The 18,006-nt window shown below is 37.7% G+C and overlaps 2 protein-coding genes across 2 annotated transcripts; one reads left to right on the top strand and one right to left on the bottom strand.

The window, feature by feature from the left end:
• Window positions 1–5,950: 5,950 nt before the first annotated feature.
• LOC142168245 (uncharacterized) lies at window positions 5,951–7,137 on the bottom strand. The gene is made up of 2 exons (XM_075228904.1): window positions 6,676–7,137; window positions 5,951–6,568 (listed from the first exon to the last, which is right to left on the bottom strand). Exons 1-2 carry the CDS (start codon window positions 7,135–7,137, stop codon window positions 5,951–5,953), a joined length of 1,080 nt encoding a protein of 359 aa, XP_075085005.1.
• Window positions 7,138–15,868: 8,731 nt separating this feature from the next.
• Window positions 15,869–16,633, top strand: LOC142168244 (uncharacterized). Its single transcript, XM_075228903.1, has one exon. It carries the CDS (start codon window positions 15,869–15,871, stop codon window positions 16,631–16,633), a length of 765 nt encoding a protein of 254 aa, XP_075085004.1.
• The last annotated feature ends 1,373 nt before the right edge of the window (window positions 16,634–18,006 follow it).

Here is an 18,006-nt window from a genome sequence, read left to right as displayed (position 1 = left end):
TTTGTACTAAGAAAAAGTGTATAACTTATTTTCCACAAAGTATTTTTCCGTCGTACACACATGTAGTTTTCCAGTTTGAGTTCCGCTTCGTCCATCTTTCCTCTTTTCACCGCAACCAAACATTATTTCATCATCATATTCCGCTTAAGAGAAGTAACCAATTAATTTCTCTTTCTTCTTTGATCTTTCCTTCTTCAGAAACCACACTTATTAAACGAAGTGTAGAACACTTATTTTATGCGATACTAGAAAGCAATTGGTCAAATGGTGGTCATAATTAGGTACATTAATTGTACAATGTCTAGGATTTCTCTATGTTGCATGATGAAAATGCGTGCTAAATCAAGACTAGTGTTTAACCAAAAATATATCTTTCGATAAAAATCTAATTTCAAAAGAAAACGGATTTTTGATAACCAAGTTTTGCTTCACTTTCTCAATAATATCAAAAGAAAATAGCAAGAACAACTACGAAAATAATTGATTGCCAAGTCAAGGTAGAGAATTTCGAAAAAGCAGAAAAGTAAAGTATATATTTCAATATTACATCAGATGTCCTTACAAATAGAATTATATGCCCTTATATAGGAATACACAATAATAACGGTTTTTCCCATAATTTGGGCTAATTATGGGCATTAATGATATTGATTGCCCATTATTTTGAATTCTCATAACCGATGCATTTATTGCTATAAATGCTTTACATCTGTTACGATTCTCCTTCCTTATTTCTTTCCGATCCATGTATCTTTCCTTCTTTCTACTATTTTTTTATTTTTTGCCAGCCGTTAGGCCCGGTGCCGTCTCGTGGGTATTTCTCCTTGTGCCTTCTCTTTTCCTATCAAATAAGATTGTCACGTGTCGCTATATTATTGTTCCACGCGTTATGTCATGTCATCGGTCTAATATTCCACGTGTAGTTCTTTTTTACCACCAATACAGATAGTCCCCCCACTTTCTTGAATATTCTCTACTGAATATTTGAGGAAGTGAAAAGTTTTTTATGGCGGGAATTCTCTGCCATCGTTTTCGAATATAATCATACCCTTTTCTAAACCGATGTGACGTTCATCACTTTCATTTAATGATAATGCCATGTAGCTTTTATCAACTGGTCCTTCAGTTCTTCAGCGTCTTTTAGGGTTTTTCTGCAACCGCATCATTCACGAAGTGACGGTTCCATTATGACGCTTCATAATGACCTCAATAATCGTGTCTTCTTATAAATACTTCACCCCTTTTTTTCGATTTTCTAAAACCTTTCCTTCTTCGTCTTCTTGTCTTACTTTTTTTTTCTGCATCTTTTCCTTGCGTTTCTTTGATTAATCATGTCTTCCCCTGATCCTCGCAAAGTTATCATTGTTGACGAGTTTGCTTCTTCCAAAGTACCTATTAGAAGTAGAAGAGGTGGTAGATTGCGTAGCCTCGGTTCTATTTCTAACCGTGGTTCCTCCTCTCAAAGTAATGCTGCCAATACATCTTCTTGCAGACCCAGAGCTTCTACAACCCTAAGATCTTTTTCTAAAGATAAAGATACAACTTAGGCTCTACGTGAACCCACTGTTGATGAAATTATTCCTCAAGAACTATCCTTTGTGACTCACAGTGAATCCATGAAGAGTCAAGTTTCTTTCATGGCTGCTTCCCTTGATCGTGTTGATCGTTACCCAACTTTGATTACCGATGGTCTTCTCGCTCTAGTTCGAAGAAAATGTAAATGAAAACCTGATTTTCCAATTTTAGTTCCTGGCACCAACCAAAGAACAACTTCATACCAAACTGGCTATTTCTTCGTTTATACATATCCTTTTACCCTAGGCTTTAAACCTCATATTGACCCGGTAATCATTGAGTTTTGTCGTTACTTCAATGTGTGTTTAGGACAGATTGGTCCTATTATTTGGAGAGCTGTTGCATGCCTCCATTATTTGTCAAACTTGGCTTCTATGCCCTTTACTTTTCGTCATCTACTCCATCTTTACTCCCCTAAACTATTTCGTGAAGGAGTTTTTTCCTTTGTGGCCAAAAGCAAGAGAGTATTAGTTAGCCCTGAGGATGATAGAGATCGAGGTTGGTATGCTCGCTTCGTTGCTGCTTCCACTAGTGCTTTGGTGGGTGAAGAAAATATGTCTTTTCCAGAAAAGTAGAATTTTGCACGTAAGTATTTGAATCTTACCTTTTTCCTTTGTCAAAATTGATTCTCGGGTATTTTCATCCCTACTTTTTCAGCAACTATGGACGTTTTTGAGGAAATTCCCAACTTTCGTGCTTGGGTAGGAAAGTTGCTATCTGTTGCCCCTATGGAGAGAAGATCTTGGAAGTATCTCTCTCAGAGATTTGGGTGGAAAGTTAAAACACACGATACTCTTTCCCTCTTAGTCTTCTTTATTTTCCGTTTTGCTAACTTAAGAGTTTTTCACAGTGACTCTTTTCTTTTGTTAGGATTTCCCATTCGTGGTGTTAGTCCCGCTTCTGTTTCATCTGCAAGACTTATGGTGAGTCTTGTTCAAGAAAGGATTCTGTGCTCTTCTTCAAAGAGAAAAGTAGACGGAGCCCGTAGCTCTGAAGGTGAAGAGGAACAAGAAGAGGGTTCCTTAGTGCGCAAGCCTCGGGCTAGGAGGCGCGTTATTTCAGATGATAAAGCCACCCCTCCTCCAAGTTCAGTTCCTTTGAATGAGCCTGAAAGTGCTATTTTAGTGAGTTCTGATGAAGAGATGGATGCTCTCCCTCGTGACTCCACTGATCAGTTATTTTCCCGTGGTTTTGGTAGTGAAGATTTTGGTCCCGTTTCTGAAGAATTATCCCTTGCTTCTCTTCCAGCGTCAGTCCCCATTCGTTCTCAATATACCTTTCCTGTTGTTGTTGCTACTGCTACTGCTCCTCCTGTGGTTGCTTTCACTTCCTTAACTGTCCCTGTTGCTACTACTTCTAATGTTGAAGTTGGTACTTCTGGTAGCAATAAAGTGACGAAAAAGGTTACCATAGAAGTCCCTGAAGGTGGTAATCTGTTGAAAATATCTGGTCAAGCCGACGTATGGTTGAAACCTCTACTTGGCCCAGTTGAGAAGTCAAAGTTGGAAAGCCAAAGTTCCTTGACATGGATGAATGACAATGTTCATTCATCTTTGAAGGTTCAAGTCTTAACTTTTTTCCTTTCTTTCCCTCGTGATTATTTACTTTTGTTTGACAAACACTTCTTTCTTTTCTTTTGTATATCAACTTGATAAGCACGGAGCTTATGAAGAGAATTGTTCATACTGAGTATCTAGTCAATGATTATCGTATTGAATCGGATAACTGAAAGGAACAATACGAGGGTCTTCAATTAGAGAAATAAGTTTTAGCTGAAGAGAAGTGTGCTTTGGAACATCAAGCAAGGATGATGGCGGCGGCATTGGCAGTTGAAAAAGTTCTTCATGTCAAGTTGGCAAAGACAAAGATATCCTCGAGTCTTCATTTGCAGAGCAACTTTCTAAAGCTACCTAGGAGATAAGGGGTTTGAAAGAACTCCTTAATCAGAAAGAGACTTATGCCGGGGAGCTAGTTCAAACACTCACTCAGTTTCAAGAGGACCTCCGTGCCTCCTTTGATAAGATCTAGTTCTTGGAGAGTTCCTTCACCCCTTTGAAGGCTTCTTATGATGCTTCTTTGATTGAGAAAGAAGAGTTGAAGGCTGAAATTGACCAGTGGGAGAAAGATTACGAAGCCCTTGAAGATAAATCCACACTTGATGTAAGTTGGGCTTTTTTGAATACCCGCCTTAAGACTTTGATGGAGGCTAGCCAGGAAGGCTTTGACTAGAATGCTGAGATCGCCAAGGCTAAGGAAACAATTGAAAAAACTCAGCAAAGTCAGAGCTTTTCCTCACCTGAGATCGGCGTTCCCGAAGGTGATGAGCTTACTCCTGGTGAAGTTGGTGTTCAAGCTTCTTCTGCTCAAGTTGAATCTTCTACCGCTACTGATGATGCCATATTGGATTCTGCATTTCCTGCTGCTAATAATGCCGCATTGGATTCTGCCCCTTAGTGTTCTTTCAGAACTTAGTTTGTTTTTGAACTTTTGATGGGAAGTTTTTTTTTTACTTTTTTTGGAATGGATGGTTAGTTTTTACCCCTGGTTTGTTTTGGGGTTTGTTAGTCAAACAAACATTTTGGTTTTAACTAAGTATATACTTAGCTTTAGCCAAGTTTAATATATGATCTTTCGTTTAATTTGAGTTTTTATTTAAACTCTTTGACTTGCATTTAAAATACTTTAATATTTCGTGATTTTGGCATAGACAAGAATTTTATAAAAGAGGGCCCTTTTATAATCGACATTAATGAAGAAGACGTCTCAACTTCATATTGGTGTAAGTATATAAGAGAAGTAGGAAAATATATATTTTGAAGAAGTTTCATAAATAGTTTGAGAAAGTTTCATGTTTTGAACTTTCAAATTACATAACACTTTACAAGTATTCAATTAACTTTTTGTGCGACATCTACAACTCTTTCATAATTGTCTTTCTTATAACATATTTCAAAAAATTTTAGGGTATATCTTGCTACCCATGACTAATCATTGCCCTTAACCTAAGTACTCGCAGGATCTTGTAATTTATGTCAGCGAGTTTACACTTTATCAAAACTTATTACAAAAGTTTTTGAATCAGGCTTGTTTTTTGGCTCTTGATTGGCTCTTGACTTTTGATTTTTGGGTTGATCCACGCTTCAATTCTGACTTTTAGTCTTCTTTAGTCTTCTTTGACTTTCAGTCTTCTTTTCCTTCATATCTATAGGCCCCCAAGTGTTAGAGCTCTGAAGTATGAAATCTCGAGCACTTGATTATTCCTTCCATTTAGTTCATTTCCTAAAAAGAAAAATACATACGGGACTCGGAGGTATATTTTTAGATGATGACTGCTTAACGCTTTTTATTTTTATCAGAAAGGTTGTAACCCAGACCGGGAATAATTTTGTATCATGCGTGTCTTTCAGGTCTAATATCATCATTTGGTGTGGGCTAGCTTTGTGCCTATCATCTAAAATGGTTAGTATAATTAAAAAAAAAAAACTAAACCATACACGAATGATACCTGACCGGGGGATCTTCCTTTGCTTAGAAGTAATACTTTTTTAAATGAACAACATTCTAATTTGATGGGAGTACTTTGCCTTCCATTGTTTCTAACTCATACGCACCCTTTCCAGCAATGCCTCGAATCCTGTAGGGTCCTTCCCAATTTGATCTCAACTTTCCTGCATTGCCGCTTTTGTCGATTGAAAAACCTTTTTGAAGACGAAGTTCCCAATCTTGAAGTATCTAAGATGAGCTTTCCGATTGTAGTATCGCCTAATAATTTATTTTTGCGCTGCCATCCTTATTAGAGCCGCTTCTCTCCTTTCTTCAAGCAAATCTAGATTTATTCGCATATCTTCCTCATTTGATTCTTCAGTTGCTTGGGTATATCTTGTACTTGATTCACCTATTTCAACTGGGATTAAAGCTTCAGTACCATACACAAGTGACAATGGAGTCTCCCCCGTACTTATTTTTGCTGTCGTTCGATAAGCCCATAAGACTCATGGTAACACTTCTGGCCACTTACATTTTGACTCCTCTAATCTTTTCTTCAAGTTATTAATAATAACTTTGTTTGTCGATTCGACTTGTCCATTAGCCACAAGATGGTAAGATGTTGAAGTTATCCTTTTAATCTGCTAACTCTAAAAGAATTCTGTGATTTTCGCACCTATGAATTGCGGGCCATTATCACATACGATTTTTTTTGGAACTCCGAACCGACATATGATGTTTCGCCAAATAAAGTCTCTGACTTCTTTTTCTCGCACCTGTTTGAAGGCACCTGCTTCTACCCATTTGGTAAAATAATCTGTTACTACTAATAAAAATCGTACCTTTCTTTTGGCTTGTGGTAGTGGACCCACGATATCCATCCCCCATTTCATAAAAGGCCATGGTAAAATAACCGGATGTAATAGCTCCGCTGGGTGATGCATGTTGTTTCCATATCATAGGCATTTGTCACATTTGGCCACAAAATTTTCCGCATCTTCTTCCATTTTAGCCAATAATATCCTACTCTAATTAAAGTTCTTACCAAAGATCTTTCTCCTGCATGATTTCCATAGTGTCCTTCATGTACCTCTCTTATCACATATTCTGTTTGAGAAGGTCCGAGACATCTTGCTAGAGGCCCTCCGAACATCTTTCGATACAAGTTGCCACGAACCAAACAATAACGCGCAGCTTTTCGTCGAAGTGATTGAGCCTTTATCTTGTCTTCAGGTAAAATCCCGTGCTGCAGAAAATTAACGAATTCGTTCCTCCAATCCCAAGTTAAATTATTGAAATTCACCTCTTGTTTATCTTGATCAAGTGCCGAATGAAACGAATGTATTACGGTAGAATTTTCTTCGTTCATTACTGCTGCAACGGATGCGAGATTAGCTAACGCGTCTGCTTCCGCATTTTCCTCCCTGGGTATTTGCATGATTTCTACGATTGGAATTGTCTGATTAATTCTCGTGCCTTTTCCAAATATTGCTGCATCCGCGCCTCTCTAGATTTATAAGTCCCCTGCATTTGATTAACTACAAGCTGCGAGTTACTTTTAATTATGATTTGCTCTATTCCGAGCTCTCGTGCCAATTCCAGACTTGCAATTACAGCTTCGTATTCTGCTTCATTGTTAGTAATGGGATGGCACTTTATTGCTTGCATTATGATTTCTCCTGAAGGTGGGTTTAGAACAATGCCTAAACCCTCTCCTTTAACATTCGAAGAGCCATCAGTAAATAGGATCCAAGTACCCGGATTAGATTCGGAGAATACCTGCAGTTCCTTTTCTGCTCCAGGAACTATCCCCGGGCTGAAGTCTGCCACAAAATCCGCTAAAACTTGTGATTTTATCTCAGTTCTAGGTTGGTACATGATATCATATTCACTGAATTCTATAGCCCATTTGGCTAACCTACCTGATAGTTTTTGCTTATGCAATATATTCCTTAAGGGGTAAGCGGTCACTACAGAGATAGGGTGATATTGAAAATAAGGCCTCAACTTTCTAGATGCCATAATTAGTGCTAAAGCAAGTTTTTTTAAGTGAGGATATCGAGTTTCAGCATCCATTTACTAACATAATAGATTGGAGATTGTTTATCTTTGTCTTCACGTACTAATACTGTACTTACCGCCATTTCTGATACAGCGAGATAGATAAGTAGCCTTTCTCCATCCTTTGGTTTAGCCAGTAACTATGGGTTTAATAAGTATGCTTTTAGATTTTTGAGCGCTTGTTGACATTCATCAGTCCACTCGAATTGTTTTTGCTTTTTCAACACTGAAAAGAACTTAAAACATTTCTCTGAAGACTTAGAAATAAACCTTCCCAAAGCTGCTATCCTACATGTCAGTCTCTGCACTTCCTTTTTGCTCGTGAGTATGTCTGGTATTTCTTCAATGGCTTCGATCTGTGCAGGGTTTACTTCAATACCTCGGTTAGAAACAAGGAAACCTAAAAACTTACCTGAAGCTACACCAAAGGCACATTTTTTGGGATTTAACTTCATATTGAACTTGCGGAGAATCTAAAAAGTATCTGACAAATGTTAGATATGATCCCCCGCATGTGCTGACTTGACCAGCATGTCATCAATGTAGACTTCCATAGTTTTTCCTAGATGTTCTTGGAACATTTTTGTTGCCAATCTTTGGTATGTGGTTCCAACATTCTTCAATCGGAAAGGCATGAGTTTATAACAGTAAGTCCCCCTGTCTTTGATAAAGGAAGTTTTTTCCTCGTCTAAAGGATCCATCTTTATCTGATTATATCCTGTATAGGCATCTAAAAAACTCAACAACTCATGTCCTGCAGTAGAATCAATTAGTTGATCTATATGCGGTAATGGAAACGAGTCTTTAGGACAAGCTTTATTTAAATTTGTATAATCTATACAAACTCGCCATTTCCCATCCTTTGTTGGTGCTACTACAGTATTAGCTAGCCAGTTAGGATATTTTACCTCTTGTATGGACTCAATTTTTAAAAGTTTTTGTACCTCATCCTGGATCACCTGATTTTTGAAGGATCCTTGCTTCATTTTCTTCTGTTTGATAGGTGAATAAGATAGATCTTTATTTAGCTTGTGAGTCATCACCTCCGGTGGTATTCCTGTCATATCTGAATGCGACCAAGCAAAGCAATCTGCGTTAGCTTGTAAAAATTTGACAAGTTTACCTTTCATTTTTTGGCTTAGCTTCATTCCAACATAAATTTTTCTATCTGGCCACTGCTCGTAAAGTGTGATAGCCTCGAGTTCTTCTATTGTTGTTTTGATGTTTTTATTTTTTCTGGCTCTTGAATAACATCAGGCCTTGAGTCTACGTCCATTTGTCCACCTTCAGTTGAGGTTTGTGTTGTTGTGTCCTCAACTAAGTTCTGTAATTGCTATCTTTTATCTGCACCATTGTACGTTGTGCCTGAATCCACCACTGAATTGATACTTCTAGAAGCATGCTGATCTCCACAGATTTATCTAATTCCCCATTGAGAGTGGAACTTAATAACTTGATGTAAAGTAGATGGAACAACATCTATATTATGAATCCAAAGCCTGCCAAGAATCATATTATACGCCATGTCCGTATCTATCACTTGGAAATTCGTATCTTTGACAACTCCTTCTGCAAATGTAGCAAGCATTATTTCTCCTTTTGTAACAATGCTTGAATTGTCGAATCCAGATAAGGTACGTGCTTTGGGCACCATTTTGTCATCAGCTTGCATCTTGTTTACCACCCTTAGAAGAATGATATTTACGGAGCTACCAGGGTCAATCAAAACTCGTTTCACATTAGTATAATGTACAAGTAAAGATATTGCTAGTGCATAGTTTTGAGGGGTCATCACACCATTTGCATCTGCATCATCAAATGTTATACTATCTTCTTCAAAAACTTGGCAAACTCGCTTTGCCTGGGTAACCGTGACTTTTGATGTCTTTTTTGCAGCCGTATATGTCACACCATTGACCTCCTCACCTCCGCTTATCACATTAACCGCATTTTTTGGTGATGGAGGTTCTGGTGGCTCTTGTCTATTCTTCATATACGTTTGCTTACCCTTCTCACTAAACAAATCAGTTAAATAACCTTATTTTAACAAATGCTCTATTTCACCTAGTAGCAATCTATTGTTTTATGGCTGTGGTCGTTATGAAACTAGCACCAGAAATTTGGATTTCTTCTGCTAGGGTTCGATCTCATTTCTTTTGGCCACCGTACCTTAGCTCCCATATTTCTTAAAACAGCTACCAATTCAGAAGTGCTAACATTGAAACTGTAATCACCAATCTTTGCCTTTGTATTAACATTGTTGTCCCGAGCATCTCGCTCTTTCCCAAACTTGGATGATGAACCCGCATCTCTGTCTCTTGATCTAGAACCATACCTTGGATTTTCTTGTTTTGAGCGTGAATCCCGTCCTGCTGGTCCCATGTAAGGTTCATAACTGTTCTTACCGGACCTTTTTTCGATTTTTGGTCGCCTCAAACTTGTTCTTTCATCACCCCTTGACCGAGTGATAGTGTCTTCTTCTATCTGCAGCTTCGTACTGTACCTGTTGTACACATCATTCCAAGTTGTAGCAGGGAATTCTCGTAAGCTTTCCTTAAGTCTTCTCGTGGCTTCCAAGCTTTTTCCATTTAAGTTGCTCGCAACGCCATGGCCGCCCAATTGTCAGGTACGCGTGGTAACATCATTCTTTCACGTTGAAATCTATCCACAAATTCCCTGAGTAGCTCTGTATCTCCTTGTTTTATTTTGAAGATGTCTTCCATTCCCTTCTTAACTTTTTGAGCTCCCGAATGTACTTTTATAAATGAATCTGCAAGCTCAGCAAAATAATCAATAGAATATTTTAGTAAAAGAGAATACCATGTTAGTGCTCCTTTCGTAAGTGTTTCACCAAATTTTTTGACCAGCACTGACTCAATTTCTTGCTTGGTTAAATCATTGCCTTTCACGCCAGTTGTAAACGCAGTTACATGATCCCGTGGGTCGGTCGTTCCATCATACTTTGGAATATCGGGCATTTTAAACCTCTTCGGTATAGGCAATGGAGTTGCACTTGGCTTCCAGGGCTGTTGTGAATATTTGCCAATATCCACTCCTTTAATCACGGGCGGCACACCAAGTATTTGTTCTATGCGATCGTTCTGCTCCTTGAGCTGCTTCTGCAAAGTTAGTACTAAACTTTATAAATTAAAATTATTTGGTGTACCTGACCTTCCATCGCGATATTCACTGGGAGTTCCTCCGCTTCCCGAATTAGCAAGTCCCGAACGTGGGTTTTCTATAGTTGCAGTGTTGTTTGGAAGTGGAGTTGGTGGTGCAGTTGGCAATCCACTTACAAAATCTTGAAGAGCATTGTTGACGTGTTCCACAATTAGTTATTTTAATGCGTCCTCGGCAGTTTGCTCGTCCCCTTGCTGATCATCCGTGTGCGATGTTGATCTTTGAGGTGTCCCCTCCCGGGACTGTCGAGGTGAATTTTGAGGTGAAGGGATTGGAGTTCCTCCCTCCAGTTGGTTTTGTTGGTTCAGTTGGTTGTTATCGTTGGCAGTTGACATGATTGTTTGATAGAAAAGTGAATTTGGAAAGTGAAAAGATTATCAGATTCCCGGTAACGGAAGCAATTTATTTAACCAAAAATATATCTTTCGATCAAAATCTAAGTTTAGAAGAAAACGGGTTTCTCATAACCAAGTTTTGCTTCACTTTCCCAATGATATCAAAGGAAAATAACAAGAACAACTAAGGAAATAATTGATTGCCAAGTCAAGGTAGAAAATTTCGAGAAAGCAGAAAAGTAAAGTATATATTTCAATATTGCATCAGATGTCCTTACAAATAGAATTTTATGCCCTTATATAGGAATACACAATAATAACGGGTTTTTCCCATAATTTGGGCTAATTATGGGCATTAATGATATTGATTGCCCATTATTTTTTTGCGTTCCATGTATCTTTCCTTTTTTCTACTATTTATTCATTCTCTGCCAGCTGTTAGGCCCGGTGCCGTCTCGTGGGTATTACTCCTCGTGCCTTCTCTTTTCCTATCAAATAAGATTACCACGTGTTGCTATATTATTGTTTCACGCATTATGCCATGTCAGCGGTCTAATATTCCACGTGTAGTTCTTTTTTACCACCAATACAACTAGGTAAGGAAAAAGGATTCAAGTACAACTATTATGCCAGTACATATCTAAAGATATTGCTAACTATATCACAGGAATTCAACATTAAATTTATACATATAAATTGAAACCTACATCGTATGAGTCTCTTTCTTGTACATATGCATAAAGACAAACTAACACGTACGGGGTATATGGCTAGATAGACCTTTAATGTTTATTTCTTCTAAATGTTCGTAAAATTTAAGAAATAATGTCATTAATACTCCCTCCGTTTCAATTTATGTGAATTCATTTGATTGAGTACGGAGTTTAAAAAAAAAAGACTCTTAGAACTTGTCATGTAAAATGAAACACATATATTTTGTATGCCTATAAATCATTGTATAAAGGTAAATTCTTTCCAAATAGGGAAAGGGGTCATTTTTTTTGCACGGACTAAAAAAGAAATAGATTCACATAAATTGAAACGAGGGAGTATGATTTATGAATACCCTAAACCATATTAGACATTGCTTGAAGACTCAGAATTACTTTCAACAAAAATTGAAAGTAAATTAATTATATGTAAAACCTGCGTAAGTTATCCTCATAATTGTTATTATAAGGAAAACTTTTCTGACGTTCAAGCTTTATCTCTCTCTTCTTCTTCTTGTTGCTTCTTGACCCACAAATAAGCTTGAATTCAAAACCATATGCTTTTCCAAAACATGAAAATAATCCTCCTCCATCTGAATCATGTCTTCTTGGTCGAGATTTCTTCTTAATTTCAACATGTTCTTGCAAATGAATTTGATCATCTGAGCCCCAAGTCAAGCTTTTCGATCTCATTGATTGGATTTCTTCATCTTTGTCACCTGGTACAGTCCAGTTCTCGAATACAGAACTTCCATATTCTATCCCTTCCCCTGTGTGATACAATCCTTTCTTCATATCTTCTGCCACAATTGAAGGTATAGGTTGCACCCCTGAACAAAATGACACAGTTGGTGTCCTTCTCATCTTTTGATTTGGTGAAAAATCTGAACTGTTATTAGACATTATTCGTTTACTACGTAAACGTTGCAATATTCCTCTTTTTTGAGTTTTATTCTCCTCGCGTGTCTCCACCACGTAATTAATATTCTTTGTAATGTCTTCTTCGTACAACGTGTCATGGCCTTTGGAAATAGTCGAGATGCTTTCAAATTTTTCGTCACTAATACTTTTTTCATCTTTTGATGAAACATGGCTTGTACATATAGAAGAGCTTAATTCACTTCCAGAAGGGAGAATTTCTAGAGGGCTAGTGTCAATCAATTGGACACTAACATGAAGAAGCCCTTGTAAATGACCACTCGGACGACGAATATGAAGAGTAGTAGATCTCATTGTTGGATTCTTGGATGAAAGAGGAGGAAAAAAGCTATTTATCATAAGGTGAGTTGTGCCAATAGGGAGATCACGTAACCATGCAACGTTATAAATCTCAAACGTGACGGAAGCTGATTCTGAATTAAGAAACTTGTCATCCACACGAAAAACCATCTTATAATTCCATGTAGGGTTTGTTTTGCCATTGTGATCAACCCTAGTTGTTAATCTATGGTCAGGATGTATATATGCAACAGCAAAGGTTCGTAACATTTTGGAGACGGGGGGTAAATCTTGGGCTGAAATCACATTGATTTCTAAGATCTTGAAAGGAGGTTGAATGAACATTTTGGCCAGAATTCGACCCCTGGAGAGCGATGATGAACCTCGTCGTCGTCTTTGAATTAAAGAACGACGATATGAATGAAGAAGGAGAATGAGAATGCATAATAATTTAGAAGCAATCTGATTTTACCTCTAACAAAGGGAAGGCTAACCCGTATCTTGTTACCTGTTGAAAAATGGTAAGGTAGAGCAGGGATATTTGTAAGGCTGTTGTTTCGAGTTATTTGTGCCACAAGTTTCTGATTTGGACGTAATTTAATATATTAATTTGATTTGGATTATACTATACTTGTGGAACCGTATAGAGTAAATTAAATATGACGTAAATATTAGGTGTAGATAAACTTTTATATTTTTTTGTATCTTGTGTTTGTAACAAATCAATAGATGTAAAATATGTTTTATAATCACTTACCATACATAAGAATAAGTGTCCACGGTCTAATTTTAACTTCTAGATTAAATTTCTCGATTTGAGTTAAAAACCGAAAAAGATTGGACCATTGTATTTACCAAAATGGATGAGAGACCCATAGCAACATAACGATGTTTAATTAGCGAAAATGAGTGAAATTCAAAAATAGTTAGATTTACAAGTGGTAATTGAAAAATAGTCACAGTTTCAAAAATACTCGAAATTTAGCCATTTTTCATGTAAAGATAAATCTGAATGAAAACTGTTCAAAATCCAGAAAATATTCCAGCATAATATACTGGAGTTCCAGCATAATATACTGGACTTCCAACATAATATACTGGAAGTTCATACACAAGTGCTTCAATCTCCAATATATTATGCTGAAACTTTTCGTGTGTTGGAGTTCCAGCATAATATGCTGGAAGTTCATATATAGGTGCACCAATCTCCAATATATTATGCTGGAACTTTCCGTGTTGCAGCAAAATAATGACTATTTTTAATTACAGTCCGAAAACTAGCTAGCCCGTGCTATTTTCACGAAAGCACAGAGGGAGCATCGGATCATTTTTAGGTATATCACATTCTCATTAATACCATCCTCTATCCATTATTTTATGGGACTATATAGTTTTTTTTTAAAATATTGAAAAAATGATGACAAAAAAGAGAAGATCCCAAATCCTCATGACCCAGTACAATGGTCTATCTTCTAATAATCTACTTCTTAGTTCTATATCATCTGTCCTTTATTCTCCTTATATTAGTCATATTTCGTCTGTTTTTATTTATGTAACAATATTTTTTAGCCCGTTTTAATAAAATTGCATGCTTTCTAAATTTGACCTAATAATAAATTTAACTTAAACTTTCAACTTTACTCTTAATGAATTTATAGTCACATAAATGTTATGGCGTATGTAAAGCGACGAGCTTCAAAAATTTATAGTCATATAATAGTATGACATATTTAAGACTATAAGTTTCAAAAGTTTTTCATAAATTTTTTAATTTCATGCCTAGTCAAATTTTGCACTTATATAAGTTCAGGTTATTCGTGATAGCAATGTACGCCCCACGCACGTCCATTTTTCTTCCGGACAATAGGGAACAATTGAAAGCATTCATGCATTGAGAGTTCTAGAGAAAAGGAACGTGCAGAAGAACAAGTTGGACGAGTGTTTAATTTCTTCATTGTGTTAAAGAAGAAGGAATGGCAGGACACTAAAGAGATATCTATGAGACTAGTGCAATTAGGTACGAAAGTTCGTGTTTGTTTTTCTTCAAACCCCCAATCCGCTCTTGCTCGTCGCTACGTCTGAGATGATCCACCTCTCTATCTATGAGTCTGCTGCTGGCCTTGCTGGGCTGGGGTGCCTCGGAAGTAACCTGAAGTGCTATTTGAATAGGTCTAGACTGACTTATCAAGTTGGTTGCATTCAATTTTAATTTTTCTTTTAGGCTATTGAATTGTAACCTTTTCTTCTTATTGACGAAGCAATTTGGGAGGCTTAGTTTTGAGAGAATAAATGCTTCAAACTAGAGTTAAGCTTGAACGGCTTAGCAATATCGAGCTATTAGGCCGTGTGAAGGGCTTAGGTGTAAGCTCTTAGGGTTACAAGTATAATATGAATTTGGCTCGTTTTTTTAGTGGAAGAGTTAGTTGAAATCTAAGGTGCGCAGTTTAAGCTAACGTGCGCCGATCTCGTCAACAACAACAACCCAGTATAATCCCACTAGTAGAGTTTGGGGAGGGTAGTGTGTACGCAGACCTTACCCCTACCCTGGGGTAGAGAGGCTATTTCCGATAGACCCTCGGCTCCATACCTCCAAGAACTCCCCACCTTACTCTTGGGGTGACTCGAACTCACAACCTCTTGGTTGTAAGTAGATGGTGCTTACCACTAGAGAAACCCACTCTTGTCAAAGACTTGGGGAGGGTAGTTATGTACGCAGACCTTACTCCTACCCTGGGGTAGAGAGGTTGTTTCCAATAGACCCTCGGCATCCTTCCCTCCAAGAACTCCCCACCTTGCTCTAGGGGTGACTCGAACTCACAACCTCTTGGTTGGAAGTGGAGGGTGCTTACCATCAGAGAAACCCACCTCGTCAATGACAGAAAAGAAGTCACACGGTCGTCCTAAGAAGCAATAAATCAAGATTGATGACAAAATATAAAAGCTCAAAAACATAGGAAGTAGCTCCTCTGCAGTCATGCAGTCAATATCTGGAGCTTCAAAAACTCAGGTAGGAGTTGGAATCCTTACCTAGATCCCTTATGTTAGAGTTTCTGCATCTGCAAGTCAGCAGCAGAAGCGAGCAAATCAGAGCCCTATTCCTATGCATGTTGACTTGAGGGGCAGTGTTACACCCCACCCTCTAGGGATGCCACTGTTCCATTGGGTAAAGAGCTGGAAGTAGGAAACCAAATGCCAAAATCAGTTATTGTTCCATTGGGTAAGGAGAAGGAAGTTGGAAATCAAACACCAATGCCAAATATTGTTCCATTGTCGGAAGTAACCAGTGAGTCCATTTAGGCCGGAATGCTTAATGGTAATCGATCAGCTGCTAATGGTATGGCTTTATATTACATTATCCCTGAGTTAGTAGAAGTTAATCTCGTTGCTAAACTTGAGAAATTAGATCTAGAGGCTGAAACTATGAAGTGGAAATATGCCCTAATTATCTATGTAATTGGGGAAAAGCCGAGGTATAACTACATTCACAGATACATAAATCAGATGTGGAATACAGTTACTATGCCTGAGCTCTACTCTCATGATGATGGTTATTTTATGGTTAGGTTCCACTCCATGACTGATATGAAGAAACTTTTGTGTGATGGTCCTTACATAGTTAACAATAGGCCTATGATAATGAAACAATGGAGTCCACAGTTTGACTTTGATGCAGAGTTTTTAACTGAGATTCCCCTATGGGTAAGGTTTCCCAAACTTCCCATGAACTGCTGGGGAGGTAGTTCCTTGAGTAGAATAGCAAGCATAATAGGGATTCTACTGTTTGCAGATGAGTGCACTGCTAACCAAACTAGAATCCTTATTGAGGTGAATGTCACTAAACCTCTCCCAAACAAGGTTCTAATCATGGATGACTTAGGTAGAATCTTTGATCATATAGTGGAATATGACTGGAAACATGATTTCTGTGGAAAGTGTTTAAAAATAGGCCATGACTGTACAAAAACTAGCAAGGAAGAGGTTAAACAAGATAAGCAGCCCCCAAAAAAGAGACCACAGCCTATGAAGCAAATATGGAGGAGTACAGGAGTTATGTTAACTCCTCCATAAAAGAATAGCCAGGAGCAGGCAGTGATCCTAAATAGAGAATAGGGGATTACTGCTTGCTTAGATGAGAACAGTGCATCAGATTGACTATCAGTAGAAGGCCAACAACTGCAACTTGATAGAAAGAAGAGAGCAACTGAAATAAATGGAATGCCAATGAACTATGCCAAAGCATTGGTGGTAACACCTGGTAAGCAGGGACCTAGTCAGCAGACAAATGTAGCTGTGATGGCCAGTTTGTCACCACCAACTGCAGATGGTACATCTAAAACTACTTGATGTGTCGGTTGGTTTGGAGCATTAGAGGTACTAACAAAAGATATAATCAAAAAGAGTTGAGTACCTATATTAAAGAGAACAATATAAAGTTAGTTGGTTTAGTAGAAACTACTCTTTCATATAAAGTTAGTTGGTTTAGTAGAAACTAGAGTTAAAAGGAAAAGGCAGATTGTATTGCTAATATGGTAGTACCAGGATGGCAAGCAAGGTTTAACTATGAACATGCTTCTAATGGAAGAATTTGGGTATTATGGGATCCTTCCTACTATGACATAACAGTGTTGGATCAGAATGCTTAATATAACCAATGCATTATGATGTTAGAGGTAGGAAGATACCATGAACTATCTCATGACAGTCATTTATGGGTTCAATACTATTGATCTAAGGAAGCCTCTGTAGTTGCACATGCAAACTCTTGCAACACAGAGTACAAAGACATGGCTCATTTATGGAGACTTTAATTCTGTGTTAAATGCACAAGATAGATTATACGGAAATCCAGTAATTAATAATGAAGTTCAAGATTTCACAGACTATATGTAATGTTTAAATCTGAGTGAATTGCCTTGGAAGGGGAATACTATACATGGTCTAATAAGCAACAAGGCCCGGACAAAGTTTACAGCAGGATTGATAGAGCTTTTGGGAATTATGAATGGATGTATGCCTTTGGCATATGGAGGTAGACTATAAAATGCCTTTTATGTCACACCATGCACCCATGATGGTCACTTTAAGGAAAGTTGACTCAAGTGGAAAGATCTCCTTTAAGTTTTTCAATATCTGGGCTGATAATGAGGAGTTCGTACCACTGGTTGAAGAAGTTAGGAAGACATAACTGAACTCAGAAACTATGAAAGATGTCTGGTACAAGTTGAAGGAACTTAGACAAGTATTAAAACAACTTAATAATGCTGAGTTTAGAGGTGTAACAACTAAGATGGAACAACTCAGGCACATGCTACTAGATTCTCAAGAGCAATTGAACAGGTGCTACACTGATGCATTTGCACTAGAAGAGAAAATGCTGCTAGAAGGACTGGAAAAATGGTCACTGATAGAGGAAAGTATTCTCCAACAGAAATCCAGAGCTA

This window comes from Nicotiana tabacum, chromosome 13 (assembly GCF_000715075.1).
Source record: "Nicotiana tabacum cultivar K326 chromosome 13, ASM71507v2, whole genome shotgun sequence".
In the NCBI taxonomy this organism is placed as follows: domain Eukaryota; kingdom Viridiplantae; phylum Streptophyta; class Magnoliopsida; order Solanales; family Solanaceae; genus Nicotiana; species Nicotiana tabacum.
This window is presented reverse-complemented; position numbering and strand designations above follow the sequence as displayed.

What these genes read in the sequence shown, in the direction of transcription:
- LOC142168245 (XM_075228904.1), bottom strand. Translation starts at nt 7,137, where the DNA reads ATGGATGCTGAAACTCGATATCCTCACTTAAAAAAACTTGCTTTAGCA. An exon ending in ATGAAGCAGAATACGAAGCT is followed by an intron (nt 6,569 to 6,675) that starts GTAATTGCAAGT and finishes TTATAAATCTAG; the next exon opens with AGAGGCGCGGATGCAGCAAT.
- LOC142168244 (XM_075228903.1), top strand. Translation starts at nt 15,869, where the DNA reads ATGCTTAATGGTAATCGATCAGCTGCTAATGGTATGGCTTTATATTAC.